The sequence below is a fragment of the Mustela nivalis genome (genome assembly GCF_964662115.1).
Source record: "Mustela nivalis genome assembly, chromosome: 19".
Classification (NCBI taxonomy): Eukaryota; Metazoa; Chordata; class Mammalia; order Carnivora; family Mustelidae; genus Mustela; species Mustela nivalis.
In genome coordinates this window covers 2,014,935-2,027,936 of record NC_139038.1, presented here as the reverse complement: position 1 = coordinate 2,027,936, position 13,002 = coordinate 2,014,935, and the positions used below count along the sequence as shown (strand labels likewise).

At 53.9% G+C, this 13,002-nt stretch overlaps 1 protein-coding gene across 9 annotated transcripts in view; it reads left to right on the top strand.

The window, feature by feature from the left end:
* The window catches only part of CARD11 (caspase recruitment domain family member 11), a 110,603-nt gene that overhangs the window by 78,499 nt on the left and 19,102 nt on the right, over window positions 1–13,002 (top strand). For all 9 annotated transcript variants that reach the window (XM_082714187.1, XM_082714185.1, XM_082714181.1 and 6 more), the window contains 9 exons: window positions 1,485–1,697; window positions 3,094–3,231; window positions 4,117–4,442; window positions 7,347–7,526; window positions 8,378–8,530; window positions 8,960–9,085; window positions 9,545–9,742; window positions 10,982–11,158; window positions 11,911–11,962. In XM_082714187.1, the coding sequence (XP_082570313.1) occupies window positions 1,485–1,697; window positions 3,094–3,231; window positions 4,117–4,442; window positions 7,347–7,526; window positions 8,378–8,530; window positions 8,960–9,085; window positions 9,545–9,742; window positions 10,982–11,158; window positions 11,911–11,962 (1,563 nt within the window). The remainder of the gene's footprint in view (window positions 1–1,484; window positions 1,698–3,093; window positions 3,232–4,116; window positions 4,443–7,346; window positions 7,527–8,377; window positions 8,531–8,959; window positions 9,086–9,544; window positions 9,743–10,981; window positions 11,159–11,910; window positions 11,963–13,002) is intronic.

Below are 13,002 nucleotides of genomic sequence, written 5' to 3'. Positions count from 1 at the left end.
GCCATTAGAGAAATACAAATCAAAACCACACTGATACCACTTCCTACCCACTCGGATGACTAATAAAACAGAGAGACAACCACAAGTGTTGACAAGGATATGGATACGTTAGACTTCTCATACGTCACTAGCAGGAATGTAAATTGTGGCAGGCACTTTGGGAAGCCGTTTGGCAGTTCCTCAAAATGGTAAAGATGGGCTTTCCCATCTTTCCATGGGGCTCAGCAATTCCACCTTCTGTGTCTGTCCAAGGGATATAAGAACATAGGCTAGGGACCCCCTGGTGGCTCTGTCGGTTAAGCATCTGCCTTCAGTTCAGGTGATTATCTTGAGGTCCTTGGATTGAGCCCCACATTGGGCTCCCTGCTCAGAGGGAGCCTGCTTCTCCCTCTTCCTCTGCCTCTCTTCCCTCCCTGCATGTGCTCTCTGCTCTCTCTCATGCTCTCTCAAATAAAAACAAATCTTTAAAAAAAAACAAAAAACCCATAGGTCTACACAAAAACCCATACATAAACACATACATTCATAGCAACATAACTTATAATCACCAAGAAATAGAAGCCACCCACCCAAATGTTCACCAATGGATAGGTAAATAAGATAGGATATAGGCATGTAATGAAAAATTATTCATCAGGAAAAAGAAATGAAGTACTGAAACAATATGGATGAAAAGTAAACACATTACGCTTCATGAAAGAAGTCCGTCACAAAAGACCACATGTTGCAAGATTCTACTTACATGAAAGGTCTAGAATATTAAGTCTACAGAGACAGAACGTAGATTGGGGGCACCTACCGCTGGAGGAGCAGGAACAGGGAGATGGGGAGATGCTAGTGAAGAGGGATAGAGTTTCTTTTGGGGTTGATGGTGGAAATGTTCTAAAATCCATTGTGATGGTCGCACAACTCTGAATATGCTAAAAACCACTGAAACGTACACATTGATTTTAAAAGGTGAATTGTATGGTACCTGAATTTTATCCCAATAAAGCCGTTTTTTAAAAAATGAACGCACGCATGTGTGCGTGTGCGTGTGTGTATCAATGCAGATAAAACTCAAAAAAGGTTGAGAGAAAAAAAACAAGTTGAAAAAGGAAACAAGCATACAATATGATGTCTTTTATGTGAAATTGTAAAACAGAAAGCAATAGCATGTATTGTTTGGGGGAAGATAAATTCTTAGTAAGATAAAAACTTGGATGAAAGGATATACTCCAACTGCAAAATTTTCCCTCTCTATAAATAATTTTTTTCAAATTTTATGGCTTACTTGTCCACTGTTTATGTGTAGTATATAAAGAAATATATATCTCTATGTCCGTATCCTTTTCCTTTCTTAAATAAGAGGTAAAATACCTTATGTACTTTACTATTTTTTTTTTAACACTCGACAGTATATTCTAGAGATCACCCTAAAAGAGTTTAAGGAGTCATTCCGGTGAGGCTCCTTTATTAACCTTTTTGGGGCTTTTGTCCAAAAGGAGGAGGGCCAGAGATGGACGACTACATGGAGACACTGAAGGATGAGGAGGATGCCTTGTGGGAGAATGTGGAGTGCAACCGGCACATGCTCAGTCGCTACATCAACCCGGCCAAGCTCACCCCCTACCTGCGCCAGTGTAAGGTCATTGATGAGCAGGATGAAGACGAGGTCCTCAACGCGCCCATGCTGCCATCCAAGATCAACAGGGCAGGTAACCCAAGGAGCCGCCCAGGAGGAAAGGGTGGGCGCCCTCTTGTGGCAGCTCCAGAAATTACCCTGTAGATGTCTACCGGAACGATGTTTCTCCTGGTCAGGAATTATCAAACTGGGGTGCGCAGACTTCTGCCCACCCCTGTTCCTCCACCGAGAGCTCTCTACATCTGGAACTGCGAGCGTCTGTGAACTTGGATGGGAGGAAATTACATCTTTATTTTACTAACTTTAACCGAGATTTAGCGTTTCCATCAATTGCAAATGTATGTAGGCTATGAATCGCAGTTGGGCTTAGCAATACCTGTGACTTTGTCAACAATGAAATTACAGATATCTTCATACCACGTTACAGCTGTTACAGATCTTCCAAAATAGCATTTACACTCATCTCCCCCTCAAAATTAGAGTAGTTATTAGAGCTGCCAAGAGATCGTGTTATTAATGCATTAGTGAAGAAGCACTTTTATTACTGAATCTCAAATTTAATATTTGATAACATATCTTATTAGAATTGATTCCCTTTATAGTCCAATTCCTTTTTATCTGTTTAAAAATATTATTCTGAGAAGGGGCCACGACCCTTTATCCCATTCTTCAAAGGTACTAAGTGTGATTTGTAAAACTTGGCTTTACATACATAAGCATATATGTACACCTGTGTTTGTGTAGGTATGTATGAGCACAAGGTCACAATGTAAAATATCTTTCTTTCAGTGGCTCACCATTGAAAGGGTTTAGAAATCACTTCCCTGCCGTATGGTGAAACGTATTTATTATATCTGTCCTGGAACCTCAAGGGAAGAAATAACTGAAAATAAAATATTTGAGGATGGTCCAAGAAATGTAAATATTATGTGGAGCCAGTAGCAAAGAAACTGAAAGTGCCTGGCAGGTTACATTTAGGTTAAAGGTGTTTCCCAAAGATCGTGGAGCCGTGCTTGTTTCCCTTGACTTTTCCTAGCTCTGCCCCTGAAGATTTGTCTTCCTGCTCCGACTATCAGAAAACCATGCATTACTCTGTAGGTGCTTTGTACTTCCAGCCCCCTTCAATCACAGAAGAGCTGGAGCCTGTGTGGTTAATTTCAGCACCCGTCAAGCCAGTCAATTGGGAAGCTCTTTGAAACTGTTGGTTTCCCATAACTGCAATTCCATTTATCCTGGTTCTACCAATTTCTCAGAGAAAGGAAAACTAACAGCCCCTAAATCCCTGTTGAGGACCTGGCACTTTGATTTATAGTATCTGGACTCCCAGATACCACTGTCAAGTGACAGGATGTGGTGAGACGGTCTTCTTAAAGTTTATCGAGGGCTAGGAGTCCAGGGTGAGACTGACGCTGAGACTGGCATCCAATCAGAAGTGCACTCTTCTCACTGGGTGATTTCCGTTCTGCCAGGCCGACTGTTGGACATCCTACATACCAAGGGCCAAAGGGGCTACGTGGTCTTCCTGGAGAGCCTGGAATTTTACTACCCAGAACTGTACAAGCTAGTGACCGGAAAGGAGCCCACCCGGAGATTCTCCACCATTGTGGGTACGTGGCTTTGCCATCAGGAGCCTTGGAACTCTGGTGGGAATGTGTGTGTGCATCTGTGTGTATGTATGAGTCCAGTGGGGGAACCGTGCCATGACGTTAGGACAGTGTTCATGCAGCCCTGGTGCGCTGTCTACCGCTCATTTCGGCCTGATGATCAAAGGCAGGTGATGGAGACAGACCAAAGGAGGCGCCAAGAGAAGTGGGTGTCCGTGGAGCAGCCTCCATAAGTGTTGGTGCAGGTGGGGCAGAAATCCCTACTGCCCTCTGGATCCTGTCCTTGCCTTGCGTACTGTACCGGCAGCAACCCTGAGCCAGAGCCCTCGGTAACCTCATCTCACCTTTCCTCCATAAATATTCCTCACTCAACCTTCTCTCTGCCTCCACCACTACCCCAGTTCCAGGCTCCTCCAATCCCATCCACTCTACAGCCATTCCTGCTCTCTCCAGTGCTATCTCCAGCCTTCAAGCCACCCTCCTCACTGAAAACCTTTGGTGGTCCTCCACGGCATCCAGCTAACACCCATGGCTTTAGTGGAGCCCACAAGAACCCTACGTGGTCAGCCCCTCCCCGCTGATGCTCCCGCTTCTGCCTCTCCACCTCTCTGGACTCCAGCCACTTCGGTCTTCCTTCAGTTTCTGAAATGTGCCACGTTCCTCCTGGCAGGGCTCCCTGGAGGGCTTTAGCAATGTTTTTCCACCTTCCTAGGACGTTTTCCCTTCTCAACGCTTTCTTGCTCAGTCTGAGCGTCCAGGACCTGAAGCCTCAGAGCAGTGTTGGTGTGAATGAGTGAGTGAGTGAGTTGAGGGATGGACCCGGACCCCACCCCTGGACCCCGTGCACTCTCCCCCTCCTCGGACCTGACGGGCGCCCCCTTTCCGCAGTGGAGGAGGGCCACGAGGGCCTCACGCACTTCCTCATGAACGAGGTCATCAAGCTACAGCAGCAGATGAAGGCCAAGGACCTGCAGCGGTGCGAGCTGCTGGCCAAGTCGCGGCAGCTGGAGGACGAGAAGAAGCAGCTGACGTTGACTCGCGTGGAGCTGCTGACCTTCCAGGAGCGGTACTACAAGATGAAGGAGGAGCGCGACAGCTACAACGACGAGCTGGTCAAGGTGAAGGACGACAACTACAACCTGGCCATGCGCTACGCCCAGCTCAGCGAGGAGAAGAACATGGCGGTCATGAGAAGCCGAGACCTGCAACTCGAGGTGAGCGGCATGCGCGGGGGCGGGGGGCTGCTGGGGCTCGGGACCCCCGCGAAGGCAGGTGCGCACGGGCCCCCAGAGCTTCTCACTCAGCTAGGAGAGGCACAGTGGGGAACACTCTGTTCTTGGGGGCGCCTGGATCCACCATGCGCGTGAACACAGCAACCAGTGAGGCTTAGCATGACAGCTGAGGGCCGGGGCCACAGTGCGCGTGTGCAGACATGCGCATCCAGACCCGGCGGGGATTCCCGCCCCTGGTTCCGGCCTCAGATCCTCCATGCGCATGTCCGGACATGCGCACATGGAACCGGTGGGGCTTCCCTCCCCCCCGCCCCCCCATCCCGCCCCGCCCCCCACCTCCCTCCCAGGTACCACGTGCGTGTGCACACATGCCCACACACCCCCTCTACAAAGCCGGGAGATGGGGACGATGGAGAACCCAGGGGCCCTGACCGTGAGTGATCCTCAGGAAAAACAGCGAGGAGGCGGATACTTGGAGACTTGAGGTGTCTGAGGCCGGGACCCCACCGTTCATAGCTGTATCCACAAATCTCCGCATGGCACTGGGGATGGTCAATGTACTTATCAATGAACAATCCGCCACCCAAGTGATTAATGTCATGAATGAGTTTACCTCCAAAATGGGGACGGGGAAGGGAATTTGCTTAACTCATTTATCCTTTTTATTTATTGAGGGCCACCGTGCACCAGGCTCTTTTCCAGGGATACATAACTCAAGACCCAGGCTCTGCTGTCACAGAGCTCACATGCTAATCAGCAAACAAATACATAAGCACCTGCTAATAATAAGGGCTACTAAGAAGAGGGAAGGAAGGAGGATGAGGATAGTGAGTGAGAGATAGAACTTTGAAGAGGATGGTCAGGGTCTCTGAGGAGGGGACACGGAACCAGAGGTCTGAGGACAGGGAGGGAGCCAGCCATGCAGGGATCATGGGGAAGAGCAAAGAGCACATGGAAGGTCCTAAGTAGGGGGCATGCTTGGTGTTTTGGTGTTTTTGACCATCAAGAGAGCCAGTGGCCAGGAGCCAACTTAGGAAGTGTCCCAGAGAGGTGGCCACGGTCCAGATCATCAGGGCAGGGTAAGAACTCCGGAATTTATTCTGGTTGCGATGGGAAGCCACTGAAGGATTGAGAGCTGGAGAGTGACAACTGATTTATATCTAGAAGGATTACTCTGGCTGCTGGGTGGAAAATAGACTCGGAATATTTATTAAGCGCTTGCCATGTGTAAGGCACAGTGCTAAGCATGGTGGGGGACGCGGGGATAAATAACCTGATTTCTGCTCGGGTCACTTACAATTTAGTTGAAGCAGACAGATCAGTAAACAATTCGCTGGAATTCAGGTGACTGGAGTCAGTGGCATGGCGGGCAGTAGAGCATTTCTGCCAAGAACACGGGACTTTGAAAGCCTACACATTTGAGTTCGAATCTGCCTTTGGTTTCTGGCTTTACCGCTTTACTTGGCTTTTAGCCCGTTTCCTCATTTGTAAATGGCCATCATGGAAAATAATTCCTGTGTCTTAGGGTTGCTGAGACACAGCCCCTTGTCTTTGGCAAAATAGCTGACCCAGTAAGCACCCCACAGTGCTGGCACTCCATGCCCACTTGGGTGGGACACAGGATCTGGACCCAGCACTGGGCACTCGGGCTGACCTTCCAAGATGCCGGGAAGGAGTTTTGCTGTAGCTAGGATTTGGAGACGTTAGCCCATGACAGTGACTTAAAAGTTTCTCTCCTAGAACTTTGTCCTATATTATATTTCCCTGGTGATATAGGAACAGAAAGGAAGCGTGTCCAGAACTTGAAAGAACATCTGGCCAGCTGAGTCCCTAGGTCATTTCCCAGTGCCAGGCTGCTTCCCTGTGTGCCTCATCCTTCCTTCCCTTCCATGGGGGCCCAAGCACTGTTTTCCTTGCTGAAGTTACCACACTCTGCCTGCCAGGTGCCTTGCAGGGTTCTCCCCGTAAGCCTAGATTTGTAAGAGGGAGCTTGCCCCTTTGGCACCTCCCTTTCCTGTGGCCCTTGAAGTCAGGCCTGCTGTGGGTGTTCTGTAAGGTCGATCAGTTTGGGGAGACAGACACACTTAGTCACGAAGGTCTAAGAAGTCTTCTCCTGGGCCACCTTCCTGACAGTCGCCTCTCCAGGGCAGAGCTCAGCACATCTCCGTTTGTCTTGTTGCCTTTCTGGGTGTCAAAACTGCCTCCTCCAAGCAGCCTCTCTCCCGGCCCTGAGTGTGGGTCCTTTAGGACAGAGATGCTGTGAACCCAGAGGGTCTCACACAGTCCTTTTCACAGCAGTGCTGTCTGTCCGAATAGAAGTTTGTGGGAAACCCACAAGGACAAGCCTATACCAGTCACCCTGGGGGCAAAGTCAGGGTGTGGGGCCCAGAACCCTGAGCTCATGGTCACCTCACTTCCTGCGATGACATGGGATTTTTTTTTTTTTAAGATTTTATTTATTTATTTGACAAAGAGAGATCACAAGTAGATGGAGAGGCAGGCAGAGAGAGAGAGAGAGAGAGGGAAGCAGGCTCCCTGCTGAGCAGAGAGCCCGATGCGGGACTTGATCCCAGGACCCTGAGATCATGACCTGAGCCGAAGGCAGTGGCTTAACCCACTGAGCCACCCAGGCGCCCGATGACATGGGATTTTGAAGGAGCGCCCCCAGGTTCTCTAAGGGACATGTAGCCCCTTTCATAATTATCCTAAATTAACAAATCAAGAGCTCTTCATCAAGAAGATGGCACTTTGTTTTACCGCAGCGGGTTTCTTTGAGCCCTTCTCTGTCGCTAACCGGAACAGCTTGTGCGGGAAGTCCGCTGGGCATCTGGGCGACCGTTGCCTTTTCCCTGTATTGCCTGCCAACCGCACCGTTGGATGTTTCAGATTGACCAGCTCAAGCACCGGTTGAATAAGGTGGAGGAAGAATGCAAGCTCGAGAGAAACCAGTCTCTGAAACTGAAGAACGACATTGAGAACCGGCCCAAGAGGGAGCAGGTTCTGGAACTGGAGAGGGAGAATGAGATGCTGAAGACCAAAATCCAGGAGTTGCAGTCCATCATCCAGGTGTGGGCTGGGGCAGGGCAGGGGACAAGAGAGGCAGACCCCGGCCTGGGTGTGCATCCCTGTTGCTGATCGCAGCGCCGCAGGCAGTCCACGGTGTCCCTGGGGTCCTTTATGTCCCCGCCCTGCCAGGTGGGGTCACCGCCCTCCCTACTTGCCGGAGACACGACATTATGGGCAGGGACCACCAGGAAACCGATTTCCCCCTTAAAGATCCCAAGAAATCCACCTCTCGGCTCCGCATGATTTGTTAAAATGTCCAGTGGCTCCCCATGTTTCTCATCACAGACTTGTTTTCGGGTGTGGAGGAGGAGACAGCTGAGAAACTCATGGACAGGGAAAGAAAAAGGCTTCCCCTCCCCCTTCCTCCAGAATGGCTCCCCCATTCTGGAGGCAGGTTGGCTGCCCCGGGGTTTAAGGCGTGGATCTGGAGCCAAGAATGCATCCCAGGTTAACCAAAGCAGATTAATTGATATTTGGGGGGATGCATCTGGACGGGAGAGCTGTCCCCTCTTTGCTGTCACCTGTGAAGTGTTTGGGGGAGCGCCAGCTGCTTTTCTTGGCTCTGATAAGAGCTAGGGCAGAACAATAGGCATTGGGATGTTCCTGAGCAGAAGTGGGTTTTATGCTTCTCTCCAGGAGATAAAATTCTTAAATAATAAGCTGCTTAAGGACCCCAGGAGGCACCAACTCCTTCTCTGCTTCCCTGGCACAAAACCTTCTGCCTCTCTCAGCGTCTGTCGCTGGCTCTGTGGTTCCCCCCTTCCCTTCCCCCGCCCCTCCCTCTGGATCCACCTGGCTCCTGGCCCTGCCCCAGCCCCAGCATGGTCACACCTTCTTGCCCGCCCGCCCAGGCCGGGAAGCGCAGCCTGCCGGACTCCGACAAGGCCATCTTGGACATCCTGGAGCACGACCGCAAGGAGGCTCTGGAGGACCGGCAGGACCTGGTCAACAAGATCTACAACCTGCAGGAGGAGGTCCGCCAGGCGGAGGAGCTGCGGGACAAGGTGGGAGCTCCCAGGCGGAGGGGCAGCACCCCACCCCCATCCCCGGCCCCGGCCAGTACACCGACCCCCACTCTCTTCTGGGGACTAAGGTTTCAGTCCGGTCCAGATTTCCCAGGCATGCTGGCCTGAGCCCCTCGCTGTGATTGGTGAACTGCTGCACCCCCCAGCCCCCACCTTCCCCATTCTGACCACAGGCCCTGTGAGGGCACGCAGTGTCTACCCTGTCCCCCCTGCGCATTCCCTTGCGCGCAGTGGATAGGAAGCACATCCCAGCTAAATACCCCCCAATGTGGGCCCTGCTCTTCAGAGAGCTGCTCTCTGGGAGGGACAGCCCAGCGGGGAGGCTAGGCTGGGAGACCCCCCCCAAGCCTAGAAGCCCCGCCCTCTGCCCGCTGGGTGCTGGCACCAAGCTCTCCCCGTCGCTTGCAGTACCTGGAGGAGAAGGAGGACCTGGAGCTGAAGTGCTCGACGCTGGGCAAGGACTGTGAGATGTACAAGCACCGAATGAACACGGTCATGCTACAGTTGGAGGAGGTGGAGCGTGAGCGGGACCAGGTGCGGGCTGGCGTCCAGACAGCGTGGGGGCTTGCGGGCTCCATGGGCTCCTACGCCAGTGTGCAGTCCCCAGAGTCAGACAGCCACGTTCAGGCTCCGTCACTGATCAGATGTGCAGGCTAGCTCCGCCCCAGGGAGGCCTCAGTGTCCACATCTGGAAAATGGGAGGAGTAAGACAGCCCCACCCGCTAGGGGAAGAATGCTGGCGAGAGATACTGCCCCAGGGCTCTCAGCACGGTGCTGGCTCCTGACAAGGGCCTGGCGAGGGCGGGGACACTTGGCAGCTGTGATGTGGACTGTTGAGGAAGAGTTGGGGTCAGGAGAAGAGCAGCCTGACCCCTGAGCTGGGAGGCAGGCGTCCAGACAGAGAGCACGTCCCGGGTCTGATTTGGATCGGTCAGGGTGAAGAACCAAAGTGGCCTTGTCCTCCCCACCCCCCACCCCCACCCCATCCCGCAGGCCTTCCATTCCCGGGACGAAGCCCAGACCCAGTACTCACAGTGCTTAATCGAGAAGGACAAGTACAGGAAGCAGATCCGGGAGCTGGAGGAGAAGCACGACGAGATGAGGATTGAGATGGTCCGGCGGGAAGCCTGCATCGTCAACCTGGAGAGCAAGCTCCGGCGGCTCTCCAAGGACAGCAGCAGCTTGGAGCAGGTGGGGCCGGGCGGGGCAGGGCCCTGCACACCTACAGCCCGGGGGAGGGGGGCCTCCCCACACCGCAGCCCCACACTGTCCTTGACCCTCCTGCACAGGCACACACCACTCTGCACAGACGGTGAATTTTGAACTTGAGAAATGCGGGGTGAAACCCTGTCTTGGCCACTTGCTTAGGCAAGTGACTTCACCAGGCAGCCTCAGCTCCTTCTCCGTGGACCATGGCTGGCTGCCAGCCACCCGTCGAAGTCGCCACCACCACGTGGAGGGTCACTGGGTGTCAGGTGCCCACTGCCCACTGCAGCCCCTGGTACCTGTGAGGGCACCATCCTTTACGGATGGTGTGGCTCTGGACGCTGCCATCGGAGCAGACGATATTACCATCGTCATAGCTGTGCGATGGAGTGCGGTCGCACACAGATGCAGGGCTGAGTGCCTTCTGCGTGTAAGCTCCGGCCCACCAAGCCCTCCTGCCAGGAAGGTACCATGACAGTTCCCGTGTACTAGGGAAGGAGCCCAGACCCTAGCAGCTGGGGGCACCCCTGGTCCGTGGCCTGGGGAACCTGTAGCGAGACCCTCAGAGGACACCTGTCCAGGAACTTGGCATTTCAACACCATGTTGTGAATCACAACTGTCCCTCTGGGCGGCTCTGCCACCTGTTCGGTGGTGGGCAGGGACAGGCAGGAGACATGCCAGGATGGGTGGCAGGAGGTGGCCAAGTCGGCTTGAGGACTGAGGCCCTTCGTTGTTCTTTGGGGACCCTGATGCATTTTGTGCCGGGAAGTAAGGCAGAGAGCTTTGGGTTTGGAGGAAGCATCAGGAAGGTTGTGTGGTTTGGGGAGGGCAGCTGGAAGTTACCGACTGCCCGTGCAGCTGGGCCCGAGGCAGTAGCTAGAAAGCACCCGGACAGACAAGGCCCAAGCTGCCAGGTTTTGTGTTTGGAGCTCAGGCCCAGGGTTGCCCCTTGGGGTGTGAAGGTAGCTTGTCAGGCCCCAGGGGCCATTCTGTTGATGCTGCAAACACCACAAAGCAGGGGGAGACAAGGGCAGGAGGCTGCTGACAAGTGGATAGAGCCAGAACCACAAGCCTGGGCATCAGGGAGGGGGAGAGGGGGACACAGGGGTCAGGGAGATGCACAGGCCGTCCTGAATTTCAAGCTGGGGCCCCTGGGAAGGTCAGCCGCCAATGGTGGCCGCTCATCCTGCCGCATCACTGGTGCTGACCTCTCTCTGCCCCAGAGTCTGCCTAGGAACCTGCCAGTGGCCATCATCTCTCAGAACTTTGGGGACGCCAGCCCCAGGACCAACGGGCAGGAAGCTGACGACTCGTCTACCTCGGAGGAGTCTCCGGAAGACAGCAGATACTTTCTGCCCTACCACCCCCCCAAACGCAGGATGAATCTGAAGGGCATCCAGGTACGGGGGGGTGAGGCGGCCACGGGGCCCCTGGGGGACATGGCTGGATGCGACTCTCCCTGTTCCAGCCCCATCGGTGGGAATCCCGCCAGGCCCAGCTTCTCCCCCATCTGCTTTCACACACCTCCCATTTCTCGTCCGCGTAGCTGAAGTTAGAGACGGAATGAAGTAAGCATTATTTCAAAATTCATTCGTTTATTCAGCAAATAGGTATTGAGTGTCTATCCCGTGTTTATTGACATTAATGGCTTGTGAGAGGCCCGCTGGGGTTCCTGTCCGCTCCGCTCAGTGTCCAGGGCCGTCCGAGGCTCCCTCTCCAGGAGGAATGAGCTCATGAGATCATCTCCCATGAGAAGGGCCGGGCAGCGCAGGGTGGAACACCCCCCACCCCCCTGGAAGCACCAGCACCTTGTGCCGGGCGAGGGTAGCCAAAAGCTTCATGCTTTCTGGAAAATTCCCCATATCTGCATCATGTACCTGGTTCTGCTGGGCTTCACACCCACATGCGCTCCTTCCCTGGCCTCCACTGTCAGCTCTAATACCCACTGAGCCGTGTGTTGTCACCTCCCAGGATGGGGGGGGCCCCTCTGTGCAAGCCGCTGCCACACAGCCTGGGGTACGGGCATCACATGCCGTCAAGTATCCTGAGGCTACACAAGCTTCCTCTGTCTGTTCCCTCACTCTGCTGACAGGTGTCTCAGGCCTTGTCTGATTTGTCGCCTTTATCTGTTGTCTTCCCCTCCCTCTCACAGCTACAGAGAGCCAAGTCCCCCATCAGCCTGAAACGAGCCTCAGATTTCCAAGGTTGGTATGCACCCAGACTCCTCTCCTCTCTGTCTGTCCGTCTGCCTCTCCCGCTCCTTTTTGCCCATTGTGGCGATCTGTCCTGCACAGTCAACCTGAGAGAGGCCTGCAGGCCCGGGGTGGTGGGGCATCTGGTAGTAATTAACGCTCATCGTCATGGGACAGGGATAGAGCTGTGATGTAGAAACGTCCCGTCTGGCACACACGCGCACACATGCACACACGTGCTCACACACGCACTGAGGTCAGCCCGGAGCCCGTGATCCCTTAGCTAGGGTTGGCGCTTCAGCTCATGGTTTGTCAGCAGGACACGGGCTCGACTGTCCGTCCCGGCTTTTGGTCTGGCAGTCTGGGTCCAGCTGTGAGCCCCTGGTTCTCCAAGACACAGCATCTTCAGGATCCCTGCCCCTCATTCTCACCGTGACCCTTGGGGGACAGGTGGCTAGTGAGGGTGTGCCCGGGGAAGTCCGATATCTGCTGTGTGCCAGGTGCCTTTGGTGGGAGCCTGTGCTCTGAAACGGGGCCATCAGTGAGGAGGGAGAATGTGGCTCTGGACACCCAAGCAAGAGAGGATGGAAGACAGCTGGATAAAGAGCCATCACGAAGGCCACTCGGGACACAACAGGGAGCAGGGGCAGACTGGAGGAGCCTGGTGTGCTGCCCTTCCAGTGCTCAGAGCAGGGAATTCTGGGAGAGGGGCTGCAGAAGGTCCGAGGGCAGGAGCTCCACACTGAGGATGTGCACCCCTCCCGGGTCTGGTTGGGGCAGGGGAAGGAGGAGCCCACAGGTAGGGGTCCCTCCACCCCTCTCTTTGCCAGAGCAGGTACCTCTAGAATCGTCTTCATCAGAAAGGGGTGTAAAGGGCCTGAGGCCTGTGGAAGGAGTGTTTACCCCACAAAGAGGGAAAAGAGGCAGCAGAATGACGGAACTTCCGGACCCTCCTCTAGCCTTTGCCACTGTCTAGGGCAATGTGTGTGTGTGTCCGACTATTCACGCACAAGCTTTGGGGGGGCGGGTGGGAAAGCTGGCTTTCCCGTGCA